This window comes from Hypomesus nipponensis, chromosome 14 (genome assembly GCF_054491055.1).
Source record: "Hypomesus nipponensis isolate SF chromosome 14, ASM5449105v1, whole genome shotgun sequence".
NCBI classification, from domain to species: Eukaryota; Metazoa; Chordata; class Actinopteri; order Osmeriformes; family Osmeridae; genus Hypomesus; species Hypomesus nipponensis.
In genome coordinates this window covers 21,503,043-21,522,500 of record NC_140374.1, presented here as the reverse complement: position 1 = coordinate 21,522,500, position 19,458 = coordinate 21,503,043, and the positions used below count along the sequence as shown (strand labels likewise).

General features: G+C 48.8%; 2 protein-coding genes across 3 annotated transcripts in view; one reads left to right on the top strand and one right to left on the bottom strand.

Annotated features, from left to right (window-relative positions):
* The window catches only part of enc2 (ectodermal-neural cortex 2), a 14,223-nt gene extending 9,246 nt beyond the window's left edge, over positions 1-4,977 (bottom strand). Inside the window, exons 1-2 of one of the 2 annotated variants that reach the window (XM_084672570.1) lie at positions 4,929-4,977; positions 1-490 (exon numbers count right to left, since the gene is read on the bottom strand). The exon at positions 1-490 is cut by the window's left edge and continues 1,343 nt beyond it. In XM_084672570.1, the coding sequence (XP_084528696.1) occupies positions 1-490; positions 4,929-4,956 (518 nt within the window). In that variant the 5' untranslated portion in view covers positions 4,957-4,977. Of the gene's footprint in view, positions 491-4,397; positions 4,711-4,928 lie in introns of those variants that run through there. The other variant, XM_084672571.1, reaches the window with a different exon arrangement.
* A 7,023-nt stretch (positions 4,978-12,000) lies between these two features.
* Positions 12,001-19,458, top strand: part of agbl1 (AGBL carboxypeptidase 1) — a 51,906-nt gene continuing 44,448 nt past the window's right edge. Inside the window, 2 exon segments of the mRNA XM_084673193.1 lie at positions 12,001-12,114; positions 18,813-18,880. Of these exon segments, the coding sequence (XP_084529319.1) occupies positions 12,039-12,114; positions 18,813-18,880 (144 nt within the window). The 5' untranslated portion in view covers positions 12,001-12,038.

Here is a 19,458-nt window from a genome sequence, read left to right as displayed (position 1 = left end):
CAGTTGGAGGAGTGGAGGTTCTTCTCCAGGAACTCGGCCGCCGCGTCGCGGATGTCGTGGAACTGCAGCATGTCCCCGGCCTCCAGGAGCGACTCAGCGTTCTCCTCGTTGATGATGATGCGCGACGAGTAGGCAAAGTCCAGCAGCAGCTCCAGCACCTCTGGGTGGACGCTGTCCCGGAAGTTGACGTCGCTGTCCACGCTTTCCCGCAAGCCGCCGCTGAACATGGCCTCGAAGTAGCGGCTACAGGCGGCCAGCACGGCGCGGTGGCAGGGGAAGGAGCGCTCCCCCGCCCACAGCGTCACGTCCGTGAACATGCACTGCTTGCGGAGCGTGTTGAGGTGGGTGAGGACGCTGTCCGGGTGCGAGGGCTTGTGGAACAGAGAGATGTTCATGGACCCTGTGCTGGTCCGGGACTTGCGGTTCTCGTGGACGCTCACTGACATGGCTTCTGGGATCTCCAAGGTGTCACCCGTCCCAATCTCTCCAACTGGGGAAACAATGGAACAAAGAAAGGGGAAAAAAATGACAATGTACATTTAGTCATTTAGCAGACGCTCTTACCCAGAGCGACTTACAGGGACATTCCCCCCTGAGGCAAATAGGGTGAAGTGCCTTGCCCAAGGACACAACGTCCTTTGGCACGGCCAGGAATCAAACCAGCAACGTTCTGATTACTAGCCCGATTCCCTAACCGCTCGGCCAACTGACACCCTAAATATAAAACTAAGTCTTTGATCCAGCCTAGTTTTCCCTCTAGATAGAGATCCCATCTGAAGTTGTCAATAGGGATTCATGGCGGGTGATCAAAGTAGGCATTTATTAGCAGAAGCTGCTGTAACTTTCATCTCACTCTCCGTCACGAAGACAGTGGGTTCAACAGGGGGATAACATCTTTATATGAACATGCAATTTTGCTGGAGCATTCAGCCAGTATCACACTCAGCCATCTAGCATTGCTGGATTAAATTGATACTCATGGAATCAGCCTGCTAATGGGTCAAGCTCATTTCCCACAACAGAGTCAACAGGCATCCATACAAACCTCTCGTTCAACCACCCATTAGATTAGGCCCAGCATTCAATTAGCGAGGCCATTTTGATATCAGGCAAGTGGGCATTTCATCCAACTGTGAGACTGTAACTGAGAAGGGGCACCCTGGTGTTCCAAACCCAGGCCAGGGCTTCTGCCCTGGGTCATACCCACAACATGCACCATTGATTTCTTTTGACTGCAGGCTATTGTAAGGGAAACAAACACCAGACAACAAAGAGATTATAAAAACCCTGTTTCAGCAAAACAACGTCATGGTATTGTGTTGACTGTGTTTGTCTGTGTGTGTGTGTGTATATGTGTGTGCATATCTGTGTGTGTGTGTGTGAATGTGCTGACATGCAGTTCAGGGTGAACAGTCTGGGGGTGTGGGAGGGGAAGGCAGGGGGGGGCAGGGAGGGCGGGGGGGCGAGAGGGCTGCAGGCAGGCACACATCAGCTGGCTGGGAGAGGAACCACAATGTCTGGCTGACAGGAACCACAATGCAGGGGAGGAGGGGGAGCAGTCAGTCACAATAGACGGTGCACATAACAAACCGTGCAAATAGAGAGAGGGGGGGGGGGGGTTCATGGTTTTGCGGGGGGTTGAGAACACGGGTGGCTGGGGGAGGGGTAGGATACTTTGGGTCTGATTTATGTCAAGTGGGTGGGGGGGGGGGGGGGGGGTGGGCTGGAGAGTTGAGACGGTCGTCTCGTAGCACCACTTACGCCGGCACAAGCTGCTGACCCAGGCACAGGCACTGACAGTGAGGATGTGGGGGGAGTTCTGCATGTCCCCTGCACGGTGCCCCCTGCACAGTGCCCCCTTCACGGTGCCCCCTGCAGGCTGGGTGGATGGCTGGCGTCTGAGACAGGGGGGGTAGGTGGGGAACATCATAAATACGTATTTTGGGGTTGGAGTGAGAGAAGGAAGTTAATAAAAGGAGTGGGTGTTAGACCATAACTTGTATAAAGAATATTTAGGGTAGGAAGAAGGAGGTTAAACTCAACATTATTAATTCAAACAGGTGACTGCACACTTCCTTCCTGTCCAGACTCTGTCATTCCAGACCTGTGCTTCCTGAGCACCAGCCTCCATCCAGGGCCAAACAAACCTCTGCCTCCATGGTGCTACAGCAGCACTGAAAGGCAGCTCCTAATTAGCCTAGCCTCGTTAGCTCCTGGCAACCTGCACACAAAGCTCTGCTGCTCGGCCTGCTCTGCTGCTCTGCCTGCTGGGCTGGAGAGAGGGGCCAGCCCCTTTGACTGATGGCTTTCCAGGGTCCATTCAACAGGCCCGTTGGTATTCCACTGGTAGTGCTTAGACTGGCGACAAGAACCGTGTGTGTCACGGTGTGTGTGTCATGGTGAGGGTGTGTGTGTCACGGTGTGTGTGTGTGTGTGTGTCACGGTGTGTGTGTGTGTCATGGTGAGGGTGTGTGTGTCATGGTGTGTGTGTGTGTCACGATGTGTGTGTGTGTGTCACGGTGTGTGTGTGTGTCATGGTGAGGGTGTGTGATTCATGGTGTGTGTGTGTGTTATGGTGAGGGTGTGTGTCATGGTGTGTATGTCACGGTGTGTGTGTGTATGTCACGGTGTGTGTGTGTCACGGTGTGTGTGTGTGTCACTGTGTGTGTGTGTGTCATGGTGTGTGTGTGTGTCATGGTGTGTGTGTGTGTCATGGTGAGGGTGTGTGTGTCACGGTGTGTGTGTGTGTCATGGTGAGGGTGTGTGTGTCACGGTGTGTGTGTGTGTTCAGTCCCTTGCACTGCCTCCTCACAGCAAGTAGTTCAAGTTCCTAGGTTTCGATTCGCACAAGGCCTGTTCTGTGCTCAGGTGGTCTATCTGCATGGAGTCGGCGTGTTCTCACCCTGCTCTCACGGGCCTTCCTTCCTCCGAAAATAATCCAGGTGTACCCAACATTAAAACAAGGAGAACGGATCTGTTGTCCGCACATGTGCCCTGCCAGGACATGGGTGATCCTGATGATGGGGAAGGCAGACATTGAGGCTGTGTGTGGTCCTTACACTCACACATCAAGCTTTCTATGAGGCAGCTCTTAGATTAGCCTGGCCCGGAGGGAGGGAAGGGGTGTGGACGAGAAAGCCAGACTGAGAAGGAATTAGAGGTAATTTCATTCTTTATAGCAGGCGAAGAATAAGGCGAAGGCTGGCCACTTTGCCACACTAGTCTCACAGGAGCACAGGGAGAGGAAGGATGGTTAGAATAACAGCATTAAGAAGCCTTTGATCGATTACAGAATCCGAGCCATTCTAGAACTCTTGATAATTAAATTCTGGACTCGTGGCACATCTCTTTAAAATGAATTCAATACTGGTCAAATAGTTTTATTACAATTCTAGTACTAAGAAAACTATGCTGTCACTGGTAATTCCCTGGTTATAACGCTGTTAATTAACAGTCAGCAGCATGTCAGTTAGCATGCTGTTATAAAATAAACATGCGTTTCACTGCCGGTCAGCCAGTACTACATGACCGTCGTCTTACTAACTAGACATGACTGTTCAAAGCCGTATCACTTCATAGCCATCACTATAGACCTTTTCATTTAACCACATACATTCCTCATCCGCCGGATACATATTATGTATACGCCAATATCGTCTCTGTAAGAGGGCTGTTTGCCAGAAGCCCGTGTTTATCCGCCTCCTACCGCGTCTAAATCCCCTCCCCTCAACTGCAAACAGATACGATCAAACAAAATGTTAAAACATGTTCAAAGGAGGAACGCACCGACAGCTGTCTGTCATATAGTTAGTGGTTTTTCATTAAGGGCAATAAGGCTGGAGAGACATTCCTCACAATTATTACGATCAGCATTCCAATACACCGGGGACCCGTGAGCACTTGGGTATGAGTTCATTGCAAGGATGTTCTTCTAGCTAACGTTAGTGGATGTAAGCAAACACGCTTCCACGGGACAAAGAAGTGTTGTAGAGCGCAGCCCACGTTAGTAGTTGTTCAATTGCTACATACAGGACTGGTATGCTCATACAATAACCCGAGTCTGACTCACTGCTTTACCTTCTTGCTTGAAAAGCTAGCTCACTTCCTACAGCAGAGACGGCGCTGCAACTAATATTAGCTTAGCATGGAAGCTAACCAAGCATATCTACATAAAACACGAGTCTATAGAACCAACTATTTCAAGGAACTCGACGGAAGGAAGCACCAAGTGGACTAGTGTAGGAATGTTAAATGTTGTTTTGACAACATATTTTGTTTGCTTAATTTGTTTCCCCCTTGACTTGGTTGTATAGATTTCCAACTAGTACTATAAGCGCTAGGAAACACTTGAATTCTCAATTAAACATAACTTTAACAACGAAAGGTAGAATACTTACATAAATTCTAATAGGATAAATACAAATTAATCCAATGAGTAAAACTTTTCTGCCCGACGGGTAAAAACATAATTTCACTTTAAATTGTAGAAGTCCTTGGCTTTCATCTGTATCTATTACTGGGTTTCTTCAATCTGAAGAAAACAGAAAAAAGATCGAACATCCACTGGCGTGTCGTTGAAAGCAATTGACGTTTTCCTAAACCAATCCTGTGAGAGACTTTTACTGGAGTCTGACAAACCACCAATCTGAATAGAGATCTCTTCGACATGGGCGTTCGTTCGGACAAATTATAAACCAATCAAACGCTTGGGCGCTGCTCTTTTTTTTTTGGAGGGGGGGGGGGGGGGGGCGACAACAAAACAAAAGCACATTACTCCATTGACTGTAACAATTTTCCCATTTTCATTCTAACCATACTGTTAAATAAACAATATGGTGTAATTAAGTCAACAAGTGTACATTCTTCAACTATGCTACTCAGTCCTGACTGAAGCTCCTAATAGATCGCTTGCTTGATTCATAACTCACCTTGTTTTCCCTGGCTAGATAGCAGCATGAACGCAGGTGCTGTGCCTAGTTTGAGGATAGTGGCATATCATTAGATGTGTGATTCCCCGCTGTTGTCTTCAAAATCAAGATATGGCCATAGTGATGATTACTAACTGTAGAGCGCCATCTAATGGACATATATGATCTCATCGAGCTAATAAAACAATTCAAAACGTTTTCAAGCATCTTTTTGCTTTGGGATTGAAAAATTGAATAATCAGGCATGGGTATGTCTTGACACGAGTTAGTTTATGTTGGCAAATGTTCTTTGACATGGACGTGAACGATCATGTTTTAGGCATTACTTGCGTAAAGAAATTAGGCGTTTATGAGTCACCATAGAAACACTTCTGAAATCTTTATTCAACTGCATCCTTGTGCTATCTTGTCAAATGTTCCTGCTGTAGGGCAAAGCCAACCCCCAACGTTTTGCCTTGTGCAGTCAAGTATTGGTAGGAAAATGAGACAGGTAGGATAAAATGTTAGAACACCGTTGTGAACACTCGTACCATAACCTCCAATCTATCAAATGAGTACCACGTGCACACCGCTAGAGGGCAGTAGAGAAACGCAGTTCCCAAAACGTACGGTGTTCGCAATGCTGTTGTGGATTATTCTGGCATTCCTCATCAAAAGAAAACATTGATTTGTCAGCAGTGTGCTAACCAAACCTCTTTGATGTCAGCTTTAAAACCAAACCTATCTTCACTAAATGCACACACGATAGTCCCAACGGGTTAACACCAACAGACATCAAAAACATCGGTTTTCACGCCAGTATGCTAGATAACGACTCACAGATCAGATCATTAATAGTCTCTCTGATGCCCAGATTTGACAGTTTTACAATTTGGGTTACTTTAACATAAGGCTCTAAAACATGCATCTGCAGACCAGATTTTTCTGGTATCAATACTTTACTTATAACATTTTTTTATTTTACAAATGTTTACTTTCACTCTTTACATTTATTACACACATATCTGTAAAATGCAAGTAGTAGAAATACTTTTTACATTTCACAGCTAGGCTTGACTTTAGTTTAAATCTTTATGTGGCATGATCAATATTATTTCTTTGCATTGCACGCCTTCTTTTATGTCCTGACTATCACGCCGCACAACAAACGTAAGTCTACGAAGCTTCCATGGAGCAAGGCAGAAGGAAACTTGCTCCATCCGTCATTGATGAGTATTTGATTGGGTTGATCAAAACCCATTGACATTGTATGACTATGTTAAGCCTGTGTTCTGCTCCTCTCTCTCACCAACCGTCTCTAGAGGAGGGGATCCCTCTCTGAATTGCTCCTCCCAAGGTTTCTTCCATTTTTTCTCCCGTTGGGAGTTTTTCAGGGAGTTTTTCCTTGTCTTCCTTGAGGGTTTAGGTTGGTTGAGGGGCAGTTCTATGGGCGTATGTGAAGCCCTCTGTGACATGCTTGCGTGTAAAAAGGGCTTTACAAATACATTTGATTTGATTAGGACTCTACTATAGGTCTACTCAGGGCTGGCCCAAGGGTTTTAGGGGCCCTAAACAAAAATAGTATAGGGGGCCCTTATTTTTTTGTATACATATTTTTGGGGCCCCGCAATTGGTTGTGGGCTAAACAAATGTTTAGTTTGTTTATTGGGTGGGCCGGCCCTGGGCCTACTCTACTGAACTCTGCTTTAATTTATGTGTTTTAGGCTTCTCTGTTCTCCTCCTCGCTCCTCTCCTCTCCCTAAGCCTTAACTTGAGTTACTGTAAAAGGTGTAGTCAGCACTTCAACTTTTTAAACATGAGTATCTGTACTTCTACTTGAGTATAGGATGTGTGTATTTTCTCTCTATCTCTGAGAAGGATGGACACACGACTGCATAGACTGTAGTCTTGATGTTTCATATTTCCAAGATGTGGGGGACAAAGTAATACATTCATCGGCACTGGACTTTGTGCTTGCTCTAGCCTGCCTGCCAGCGCTCGACCTTCTGTCTACTCCAGACCTCCTGTGTGCATTGGGGATGGACTCTGTGTTTCAGAGAGAGGTGCTGAGTGGGTCTGGGTCCCAGAGAGAGAAGCAGGGAAGTGTTGGGAGGTGCAGGTGTTAGATCCATATATAGATATCAGGGAGTGAAACTGAGTAACGTGTCTGGAACACACTGTGAGCTGGCGCCACGTGTACCATCTACATACATGAATGTATCATAAACGGCTCTTTGTAAACGCAAGGTTTCTGCCTCTCTGGCCTCTGTTCTTGCTATGGCAAGGCTTCTAGCTGGTCGTGTGGAGCTCAGCGGTTAACCAAAGCAAGTGTGAGGTGGTGAGATATTTGGGGTTTTTGCACGCCAGTAACGTATTGGAGTTCAATGAAAGGGAAGGGATAACTTTGTGCAAGAGGAAGATGCTTCGCTTTAAATGATCCACAAATCGCTTTAGATCTTTCCTTTCAGTCGTCTCAGAACTCCAGTGACTGGCAAGGACGGGGAATGACAGAGAGATATCTCCTGTACGGTCTGGAGAACCGCTCCTCTGAGACCCACCTGTCTCACTCTAGGCTCCATACCTCAGCGTGGGTCCCCTGCCCCTCTCATTCAGTATATCACACGTAAGCCCCATCATTAGTCTGCTTGTGTGCTAGCGTGTTTAGTACCCTGCAAATCCCCTGTGCGTGTGTGGAGACAAGCCAGGACCCATGGTGAGCCAATGTCCTTCCCAGACCTGACTCCAGCCTCCTTCAGAGTCTCGTCTCCAGTTCCTCACAGCTCCAGAACACCTGCTGACAGAACTAGCGAGAGGCGAGCTGAACAAACACCATCTGATCCAGCCATCAGTCTTTCGGCTGGTAAGCGGAGGAAGAAGGTGCGAGTATCCAGGCGGTTGCTGCCTCTGTGCCCTGGTGTAAGTGGGTATGGATATAAACCTGATAACCGGTATTGAATAGCCATTACCCAGGCATTTAGTTTACATTGTAAAAATTCAGCCATGTGGGAAATGTGACCTCAAGATAGAGATGACAGTTTAGAATCTACTGGAGGAATCCAATAAGTCCTCAGCTTCTGTTCCTCAGTTCCAACATTCTACTGGTTCTCTACTCTCTTTGACCTTTGAACCTGAACACACCACTAGCTAGTTTACTCATGTTCTCACAACTGTACTGCTATCAAATGGTGTTTTGGTCTGTATAATATGGACAATTTCGACCTTTCCATTAGTGAGTGATTAGCTGATTTGAAAGCTAGTGTCTGTGATTCAACTGGTCTTGAAGCCAGTGGGTGTTCACCTGTCCCCATTGAGTAGTGGTGTTTATGTGTGTGCGTGAGAGATAGAGAGATACACAGAGAGAATGTGTGTATAAGTGTATATGTGTTAGTGGTGGCAGGGGAGGTGGGGGTTCTGTGTGTGTGGGGGACCTGCCTGGTCGTCGGTCTACGAACGCTGGACCAGGTCGTCAACCGGAAACCAGCCTCCGTGACGGCCAACAGCGAGTTTCCAGGTCCCATCCAACGTCTATAAAGCCGAACAATGGATTTTTGGTGTTTCAAAACCCATTGACACTGTATGACTATGTTTAGCTTGTGTTCTGCTCCTCTCTCTTGCCAACCGTCTCTGGAGGAGGGGATCCCTCTCTGAATTGCTCCTCCCAAGGTTTCTTCCATTTTTTCTCCCGTTGGGAGTTTTTCTGGGAGTTTTTCCTTGTCTTCCTTGAGGGTTTAGGTTGGTTGAGGGGCAGTTCTATGGGCGTATGTGAAGCCCTCTGTGACATGCTTGCGTGTAAAAAGGGCTATACAAATAAATTTGATTTGATTTGATTTGATTTGTGTGTGAAGAGCATTGATGTGGGGAGCAGAGGAGGAGTGTAGCAGGGTGCCAGTGGAGAGTGGGACCTGTGCCTGGAGAGCGCTAGAGTTTCACAGCAGTCTCCTCATGCCTGATGGAAAATGCTATTTCAGACATGCTCAGCATGCCAGGCCAGTGTTGGGCCCATCGCTCACATTACTGCCTCTGTGATGGACAGATCATCAGGGCCCAGAGCCAAACCCAACCAAGTAGAGACCAAAGACCAGTATAGTGGAGACCAGCAAAGTAAACCAACAGAGTAAAGCCCCACACAGTAGAGACCAGCAAAGCAGAGACAAACCAAGTAGAGACCAGTAGAGAAAAAAAACACAAAGCAGAGACCAGCAAGGACACACACGCAGAGCAGAGACCAGCAAGAACATACATAAAGAGTAGAGACCGGAGACCAGAAAAGTATATCAGTAAAGTGCAGACCAGAGGAGAGACAAGTGGAGCAGAGACCAGTGAGGTAGAGACCAGCGAGGTAGAGACCAGCGAGGTAGAGACTAGTGAGGTAGAGACCAGCAAGGTAGAGACCAGTGAGGTAGAGACCAGTGAGGTAGAGACCAGCAAGGTAGAGACCAGCGAGGTAGAGACCAGCGAGGTAGAGACCAGTGAGGTAGAGACCAGCAAGGTAGAGACCAGCGAGGTAGAGACCAGCGAGGTAGAGACCAGTGAGGTAGAGACCAGCAAGGTAGAGACCAGCGAGGTAGACACTAGCAAAGCAGAAATCAGCACACACACATGTTGTATCACACACCAATGCACACACACTCACAGACAACATAAGGACACAGGGCCTGGAGGCTGCTGGGATCAAGCGGCGCACACACACACACACACACACACACACAGGATTTATTAATATGGCCTGGGCAGGAATCTATATTTATTCATTTAGCAAATGCTTTTATCCAAAGCCACAAACAAAAAGTCCACCTAGTCCATTCAGCAGATAATCTTGGACGTGTAGACTTCCAATTACACAGTACTGTGGATTATATCAAGGAACAGTCAGTGTTTACAAGACACAATGCAGAAGCAACATCATATCTGTGGGTGAGACTGACAGAATGGGAGACTGAGAAAGAGAGAGAGAGAGAGAGAGAGAGCCTGGGTGAATATGCTGGAAGATGGTTCACATGAACCCAGACCCTGCTGAGAGAAAGCTAGCTAGTCCAGTGTGTGTCTAGCGTGTGTCTAGCGTGTGTCGAGCGTGTGTCTAGTGTGTGTCGTGTGTGTCTAGCGTGTGTCCAGTGTGTCTAGCGTGTGTCTAGCGTGTGTCCAGTGTGTCTAGTGTGTGTCGTGTGTGTCTAGCGTGTGTCTAGTGTGTGTCCAGTGTGTCTAGCGTGTGTCTAGTGTGTCTAGTGTGTGTCTAGTGTGTGTCTAGCGTGTGTCCAGTGTGTCTAGTGTGTGTCCAGTGTGTGTCTAGCGTGTTCCTGGTAGCAGGCACGGCTAACAGACCTCAGAGTCCTGAGGTTGAGAGGGGGAAACATGACCCTGACAGCAGAGCCTGGCTTTGATCGTCCCGTTTCACGCTAGAGTCAGAGAGCACCTCAGCTGGGCATCCACAGGTGTAACAACCTGTGGGTGAACAGACAGAGAGCAACTTGGGTGGACATAGATACACATACACAGGTTGTACAGTACCTTGGGTGGACATAGATACACATACACAGGTTGTACAGTACCTTGGGTGGACATAGATACACATACACAGGTTGTACAGTACCTTGGGTGGACATGCAGACCAGGACCCAGACCTGGAGTTTTCCAAACCTTATGATCTTCCAGGTCAGCATCTTGTCCCATTAGAAACCTGATCATGATTGGTCCATTAGAATTGAGGTCATGATCTTCTCCAATAAGAAGCCAGGTCGTGATCTTTGCCCAAAAGAAGATGGGGAGGGGTCGAAACAGAAGGTGTTGGATGATTCCTTTGAAAGATCAAAGGCTTGTACTGTCACAGTGCCACTGCGTCGCAATGATTCAAGCTGAGGATGTGAGGGTGATATATAGGTATTGATATCTATAAATATGTAGTTATATTTAGACGTGAGACACATGCCTCCTCCTGGCTTGCTCTGCCACCAGTCACTCTGAGGATGTAAAGTGTTCATTAACAGAACTAAAGTTCTGCCAGATGGTCATAAATCTCTGCTTGTCTACTGGCACCCTGTTCTGCCTCCAGAGACCTCCTGCAGCGGCGGAGACATGTGGCTTTGACTTGCCTCTCTCTGTTTCTCTTTCTTTCTGTCTTTTTCTTGCTCTTGTCCTTGTAGAAGTGAGAGAGTGCCCCCCCACCCTCGACCCAGTGCCCCCCCACCCTCGACCCAGTGCCCCCCCACCCTCAACCCAGTGCCCCCCCACCCTCGACCCAGTGCCCCCCCACCCTCGACCCAGTGCCCCCCCACCCTCGACCCAGACACACACGCAGGTCTCATCTTAAACAAGTTAGCCACCGCTATCTCTCCTTTGATTGTGTGTTCAGTGTTTCCGCCAATAAAGGAGTTTGTCCAGACTGATTCATTCCTATCACTGCGGTTCGGCTGCAGTTCAAAGGAAACGTGTGAGTGTGAGTGCATGCATTGCTATTTTCACTCCCTACTATTTGTGCGTGTGTGTAAGGAACTGCACAGGCTCTGGAATCTCTCCAAAGACAAATGAACACGAATGTGTGGACAACTCACACACTGCACTCTGCACTCTCTCTCTCTCTCTCTCTCTCTCTCTCTCTCTCTCTGTGTGTTTCTCTTGCAGGCAGACACACACACACTTGCATGCATACATACACATGCACACGCACAGTCTCTGGCAAGCACACACAAACACCCCCCCCTTAAAGACACACACCCTCGTAGACTCCTCATGTCTGAGGAGATGTTTCCTGGGGGGGCTTCACTGCCGAGGTCTGAAGGTAGGGCCCTGTTGACAGAACAACGCTGTGATTTACTTCCACACAGCTTGCAGTTCACTCAGATCCTCTGTGGGAATAGCTGACATTTGGGCTGTCGTCCAATGGGAAGAGCTACAGCACAAGGGCGTTTTGAAAAACACGCCAGGTGCGTCCCAACACTAACAACTCTGTGGGGGGGGGTCCACTCTCTCGCTTTCTTACTCTCACACACACACAAACGTGCACACACGGAGGAAAAGTTCCCACACTTTTCCCTCCCACCCCATAAACTTTTTTTAAAAGTGTATCCCTGTGTTGCCTGGACACAGAGAGTAGCAGAGACACGCAGAGCACAAGCCACAGCAGAGCAGAGGGAAGTCATGTTCAGCGCGGGCAGATGCAGTAACTTCACTTGGAACGGGACCCTCAGGGAGCTGGGGAGCCACGCGTGCCGCGGTAAGCCCGTCTTGAATGTAGCAGTGTAATCCCACTGCTGGCATGCCCTCCCTCGTCTGTAAGCCTCCTCAGAGTGAGGATCTGCAGGCGCGGAGAGGGGGAGCTCCCGGCCCGCCACAAGGGCTACCCTCGACACAGCTCATGTCATGAACATGGTTCCTGTACTCTGAGGACCTGCAGTGTGCGTATTCCTGTTCACACAGGAACTCTGGGTTCCCATGTGCAGGGTGTTACTGATGTTTTTGCTTCCAGCCTTCTGCAGTAGCTACAATCACATGCTTTCATGCCGTCAGGACACTAGAGCTCTCTAAGGAGATAAGGCGAGTATTGATCTCTGCTTGGCTTCTTCTGTTTTAAATATGTTTTTCCATTTGATTTATGAGGCAGTTGATTCAATCCAAACCAACAAAGTGCATATACTGCAGGCCTGTACAGTAGATCTGATAACAATATTCAAATTAACATCTGGAAAAAGTAAATAAGCTTTTACTTTTAAGTATTTTCTCTCTTTTTATCTATCTTAAATAGGAAATTGCAATGCTATCCAGCCAGGATCAAGCTTGTTAGGCTTACTTGCTCGACATCTTCTGTAGAAATGAATGAAGAAATGAAGGCAAACATTCCTGGTTGCTTCTATAAAATAAAATAAAATAAAATGATAAACCTTAAATCACTAACCAACCTTAAATCCGCTTCAAACTCACATCACACCACAGCTGCAAACACCATTAGACCAAAATAACTGTCTTTTTGTTGTCTATTATTCCACCACAAAAAGAAGCCTGACTAGATCATCTACCTGATGTGTTCACTACTGTTAATTTCAGCATGTGTGGTTTATCTATCTATAGGCACCTATTTAAATTACTAAATGTTCACACCCCCCCACACACATCAGCAGCAGTTCCTGTGAGAATAGTATCTAAGGTTTCCCCATTACAGAGGCCTCAGATAATCTAATTTCAGGGACATATTTTAGTGTGACACCTGTTGCTTGGGTTGTGTTCCTGAATCTGCTCTGAGAAAAGGAGACGCTGTTCAACAGCAGTGTTGCTATAAGGAGGTGTTCCCCTTATTACCCTGTGTGTGTAGACTACACTGAGGAGTGTGTGTGCGCGTGTGTGTGTGTGTAGACGACACTGAGGAGTGTGTGTGTGCGTGTGTGTGTGTGTAGACGACACTGAGTAGTGTGTGTGTGCGTGTGTGTGTGTGTAGACGACACTGAGTAGTGTGTGTGTGCGTGTGTGTCTAAGTTTGTGTGCTGAGGGGGCTGGAAGTCATATCACTGTGCGTCCATTCCGTGCTGTATCTGGTGCTTGCGTGCGTCTATGTGGTTGGTGTTCATGCATATAAGATATAAGAAACAGGAAGAGCTTAATACAGAGAAACAAAGAGTAAACGTGTCAGAGAGAGAGAGAGACATAGAGGATGAAGGAATAGGGAGAGAGAGGGGATGAACAGAGACACATGGATGATGAAACAGTGACATGATGAAGGGACAGACAGAGAATGTTGATGAGCTTGTTAACTTATTTATCTGAATATTTAATAACACACGGAGAAAGAGAGAGAGAGAGATAGAGAGAGAGAGAGAGAGAGAGAGAGAGGAAGAAGGGGGAGAGAGAGAGGGAGGATGAAGGGGAGGAGGGGGAGAGGAGAGAGGGGGGAGAGAAGGGGAGAGAGGGAGAGAGAGGGGGGGAGAGGAGAGAGGGAGAGAGGGGGGGAGAGAGGGAGAGAGAGAGGGGGGGGGGAGGGAGAGAGGGAGAGAGGGAGGGATGGAAGGAGAAAGTGAGCAAGAGAGCGAGAGCGAGAGAGAGAGAGAGACAGAGAGAGAGAGAGAGAGAGAGAGAGAGAGAGAGAGAGAGAGAGAGAGATAGGAGGAAGGGGGAGAGAGAGGTGTGTGTCTCACAGGTGTGGGTCATAATTCAGCCCTGTCTTTCTGGATCACACTGAGTCACCTCTGTTAACTGACTGGGGTGTGTCTCTGTGAGTGTCTGTCGTCTGTCGTTCCCATATCTCCCATTATGCAAAACATTTTGCTCCACCAAATTAACCTGGACAGATCAATCTATACTTTTTTTAATGGTTTAAGAAAGAACATTGGAGATGGTTTGATCTTGAAGAAGAAACTGTGCTCTGTTGGCATGCAGTGTGTCATGGAGGGAACAGCCAGGTTGTTTTTAGATGTGACTGAGCTCTTGGATGTGCGGCCATGGTCTCTCAGGTCCAAGGGCTTAAGGAAGCTTACTTTGTAAAGCTAGCCAGCATGACTGCTGGGCTGGCCAACCTGGTGGCCATGACAGGGGTAACTGTACTCCAGGGTAAAATCGTTTCTTATTAATAGCAGATTATTCATGGGGTCATGGTCGTCCCTAGTGGGTTCCATGGTGGGTTCATCCTACTGATGAAAGATGGAGCCTCCTCTCCTATCACTCTCCTCTTCTCTCCTCTTCTCTCTCTCTCCTCTTCTCTCTCTCCTCTCCTGTCCTTGCTCCTCTTCCCTCTCCTTTTCCCTCTTCTCCTCTCTCTTTCCCACCTCCCCTCACATTCCACTCCTCTCTATCTCTCTCTCCCTGCTCTCTCTCTCACATTAGTAGAGAGATGAGGGACAAGCCTTTTACAGGACACACTGTCCTGTTAGGGGAGTCTGGGGAGGGTTAGAGGGAGTCTGTGATGGGGTGTTGCGGGACTGCGTTCAGTAGGTCCTGGCTGAAACATCAACTGACACTCACTGACACTCTCACTGGCACGCACGCACTCACACTCACGCACTCACATGCACTCGCATCCACGTAAACGCATGTGGCTGGTCCCAGTTTCTTCCATGTGCTCTCTGCCCTCTGGGGCCGTGTGCTGGATGGCTGGTCCAAGCACAGTCCCCATCACAGCAGCATGAAGCCCCGTGTGCTGGATGGCTGGTCCCAGCACAGTCCCCATCACAGCAGCATGAAGCCCCGTGTGCTGGATGGCTGGTCCCAGCACAGTCCCCATCACAGCAGCATGAAGCCCCGTGTGCTGGATGGCTGGTCCCAGCACAGTCCCCATCACAGCAGCATGAAGCCCCGTGTGCTGGATGGCCGGTCCCAGCACAGTCCCCATCACAGCAGCATGAAGCCCCGTGTGCTGGATGGATGGTCCCAGCACAGTCCCCATCACAGCAGCATGAAGCCTTTAATCTCAAGCAGGTGTGATTTGGGACCCAGCCTTCTGAAACTCTATATCATGTCGTTTATGTTTAGACTTGACTCCTTGGGAGGGGGGGGGAGTGCAGTCAAAAGGTCTCTCCACCTTCCTTCTCTGTCTGCTTGCCTGCCTGCCTGCCTGCCTGCCTGCCTGCCTGCCTGCCTGCCTGCCTGCCTGCCTGCCTGTCTGTCTGTCTGTCAGCCTGTGTCTGTCTGCCCGTCCGTCTGTCTGTCTGTCTGTCTGTCTGTCAGCCTGTCTGTCTGTCCGTCAGCCTGTCTGTGTGTCTGCCTGTCTGTCCGTCAGCCTGTCTGTGTGTCTGCCTGTCTGTCTGTCTGCCCGTCCGTCCGTCCGTCTGTCTGTGTGTCTGCCTGTCTGTCTATCAGCCTGTCTGTGTGTCTGCCTGTCTGCCTGTCTCTATGTTCTATGTTTGTCTTTTCGTGTGTCTGTTTCTGTGTGTGATATCCGTTGTCTTTGGGGTGTGTCTTTTCAAAGTTCAGGGAACGCATATGTAACGTTAGGGTTAGGCATAAAACGGGGCCTGAAAAAGACATGCGCCCTTTCCAAAGCAAAAGATCTATAAATACAAACTTGGGAGAATGTCTGAAACTGTAGCTTGACTTCATCGTCATTCACATTCGTATGCACTCAGAGCACAGATATTTCACCACTTCTTCAACAGCAGCCTATCGGTGTGTGGCAGAAAAATGATGAGCCCTGCACCTCTCTTTCACCAACCGTCTCTGGAGGAGGGGGTCCCTCACTGAATTCCTCCTCCTAAGGTTTCTTCCATTTTTTCTCCTCTGGTGAGTTTTTCAGGGAGTTTTTCCTTGTCTTTCTTGAGGGTTGAGGTTGGTTGAGGGGCAGTTCTGTGTGCGCATGTGAAGCCCTCTGTGACATTGCTTGTAAAAAAGAGGTCTACAAATACCTTTTGTTTTGATTTTCTTTGAACCCGCCCTCCCAGTGCAGCCAGGTCTGTAAAGATCCTGGGTGTGAGAGGTAGAGCATCTGAGGACCACGCAGAGCTTCTTGTGTTTCAACGTGAACATCGTTGACTCTCTGTGACTGAGTGGCAGATCTCTGCATCACGGGCAGTTAAACAGCTCTCAACAAGCCTCTGGAGAGAAATCTGGAGAGAGAGAGAGAGAGAGAGAGAGAGAGAGAGAGAGAGAGAGAGAGAGAGAGAGAGAGAGAGAGGGAGAGAGGGAGAGAGGGAGGGAGGGAGGGAGGGAGGGAGGGAGGGAGGGAGGGAGGGAGGGGAGAGAGAGAGAGAGAGAGAGAGAGAGAGAGAGAGAGAGAGGAAATGCTGGTGGAGAAAGAGAAATGAAGAGGAAGTGAAACTTTCGGTGAGACAGCCAATGACACAGCGTCTTCGAACGTGAGAGAATATCCAAGATGTCTTTCTGTGTCTGTTTTCATAAATCACGTTGGCCGTGCCTGGGTCGTGACCTCCTGGTGATGCTGCCCTCACAGTGGAGGTCCAGACAGACCTCCAGGTGATGCTGCCCTCACAGTGGAGGTCCAGACAGACCTCCTGGTGATGCTGCCCTCACAGTGGAGGTCCAGACAGACCTCCTGGTGATGCTGCCCTCACAGTGGAGGTCCAGACAGACCTCCTGGTGATGCTGCCCTCACAGTGGAGGTCCAGAGGCTTCTGGCAAGCTGTCAGCACACCAGATGGACGGCCTCTTCTGTCCGTCCTCTCCTAATCCTGCCTGTATAAATAGACCTCGCTCACCCAGCCCCACTCAAATACATGGTGACTACCCCACTGTGACACTGCACTCACTTTACAATACTGTCTGTTTGTCACTTTGCCCCTCTGTCTCTCTGTCTCTCTCTCTCTCACTCTCTCTCTGTCTCTCTCTCTCTTTCTCTCTCTCTCTCTGCCTCTCTCTCTCTGCTTCTCTGCCTCTCTCTGCCTCTGTCTGTTTCTGCCTCCCTTCCTCCTTCTGACTCTTTGTCACCCTCTGTGTGTGTGTCTGAGACGTGTGTGTGTGTGTGTTTTGAGACATTATGGGCTTGGAGCCAGACCCCCAACTGATTCCTGGCCCCTCCCCACCCTCACCTCTAGACCAATGGTCTGGCCCACAGAGATGTGTGATTCCCCAGTGTGAGCATAGCAGGGCAGATTATCTTTCAGAGGAAAGGACTCTTCACCTTTCCTGTGTCCTGCTGATGCTGTGGTAACTGTAGCCTGCAGGGCGGCATGTTAGCACTGCCCACCCCAGAGAGCTGTACTCAGCCACAAAGGGTTAGCAACGCTCTATGGATCGAAAGACGCAGAGATGGAAAAAAAAGACCAGTCTATTTCTGTGTGAGTCCCATCCCCTCCAGGCCCTCTCAACCCTTGTGTTGCCGTCGGGTCACATGACCCAAAGGTTCACAACGATCCATCGTTGGGTCACAATGACTGATGGGTCATGTGACCCGAATATAACACAAGGGTATTCATTTAGCTTTCATCCAAAGTGCAATGTAAAGGGGAAGGGGAGTTGAACCTGCAACCTCTTGATCTGCTGTCTAATGCTCTAACCACCAAGCTCATCCAATCACATTGGAATATCCAGTTGTGTGCCACTTCTTTTGTGTGTGTGTGCTTTCATATAGCCAATTGCTGACGGCTTTCCAAACCTAGAAGCGTAGCTATGAATAGAAGCAGTTTGTTGGTTAATAGGAGACAGCTGGGAGATGAAGGGCTCTGTTAGACCGGCTGACTCTCCACATGCATGTCAGTTGGTACATGTGTAGTGAAGTTTGGTCTCACTGTACACGTTGTCTCAGTCGCGAATCCATGGCGTTGCTTTGGTGTTGAAGTTCCATGGTATCTCCATGTTGTTTCCATGGTGCTGTGTCTCCATAGCGTATCGCACACATCACAAATCACAAAAACAAACTTCAAACACACACACACAAAAACATGTAGAGACACGTGTGTCTCATACCCAACCCCAGCACACACACATGTGCACACGCACACACACACACGCACACACACACACTCACACGCCCTTGCCGCGTGTTTCCCCAGTCAGACTGTGGGACGACTGTTTGTGTTAATCCCTTCAGTCCAGGCTCTTTATATAGGGGGCTCATCTGAGCCCCCTCCCCTCAGCGGGGGGGGGGGGGGAGAGGGATGGAGAAGGGAGGGGAGGATTGAGTATGGGAGGGGAGGGATGGTGAAGGAAGGGAGGTTAGGGTTTCAGTGTTCAGACGGTCTAGTCCCCTGGCTCAGCCCTGACACAGCTTTGCTCAGAGTGAGACCTGCTTGGAGATCCTGCTGCTTCACTCCGCTACTGGAGGTCGGAGTAAGCGTGCGTCTGTGTGTGTATCGTGCAATTGTGTGTGTGTGTTCGTGTGTGTTCGTGTGTGTTTGTGTTTGTGTGTGTGTTCGTGAGGTGCTGTGTTTTCTTTTGTTTGTGACAGCTAATTGGGCCACGTCACTCATGTTGGGGTGTTTGCCTCTGTGTGTGTGTTCTTCTGTGTGTGTGTGTGTGTGTGTGTGTGTGTGTCTTCAGACCCAGTTGGTCCAGTGATGGCAGGTCCCAGCTCCAGCGGACTGGAGGTCCTGCTGTCTACTCTACAGGTAGGCACACACTCTACTGCTGAATGGGAGTGAGAGAGAGAGTGACTCTACTGCTGAATGGGAGTGAGAGAGAGAGAGACTCTACTGCTGAATGGGAGTGAGAGAGAGAGACTCTACTGCTGAAAGGGAGTGAGAGAGACAGAGAGAGAGAGAGAGACTCTACTGCTGAATGGGAGTGAGAGAGACAGAGAGAGACAGAGAGAAAGAGAGAGAGAGACAGAGAGAGGGAGAGAGAGAGACAGAGAGAGACAGAGAGAGAGAGAGAGAGAGAGAGACAGAGAGAGACAGAGAGAGAGAGACAGAGAGAGAGAGAGAGAGAGAGAGAGAGAGAGAGAGAGAGAGAGAGAGAGAGAGAGAGAGAGAGAGACAGAGACAGAGAGAGAGAGAGAGAGAGAGACAGAGACAGAGACAGGCCCCCCTATTTTGACGATCTGAAACGCAAGTATCAAAACGCAAAGCGCAAGTAACTTTGTGGGCGTGACTTCAGATTGGTTGTTATTTTGCCGGCGGGATAAATGACTTTGCGCCTGGCGCAAATCTAAAAAGGGTTGGTCTGAAGTAGCTACATTACTAATGGG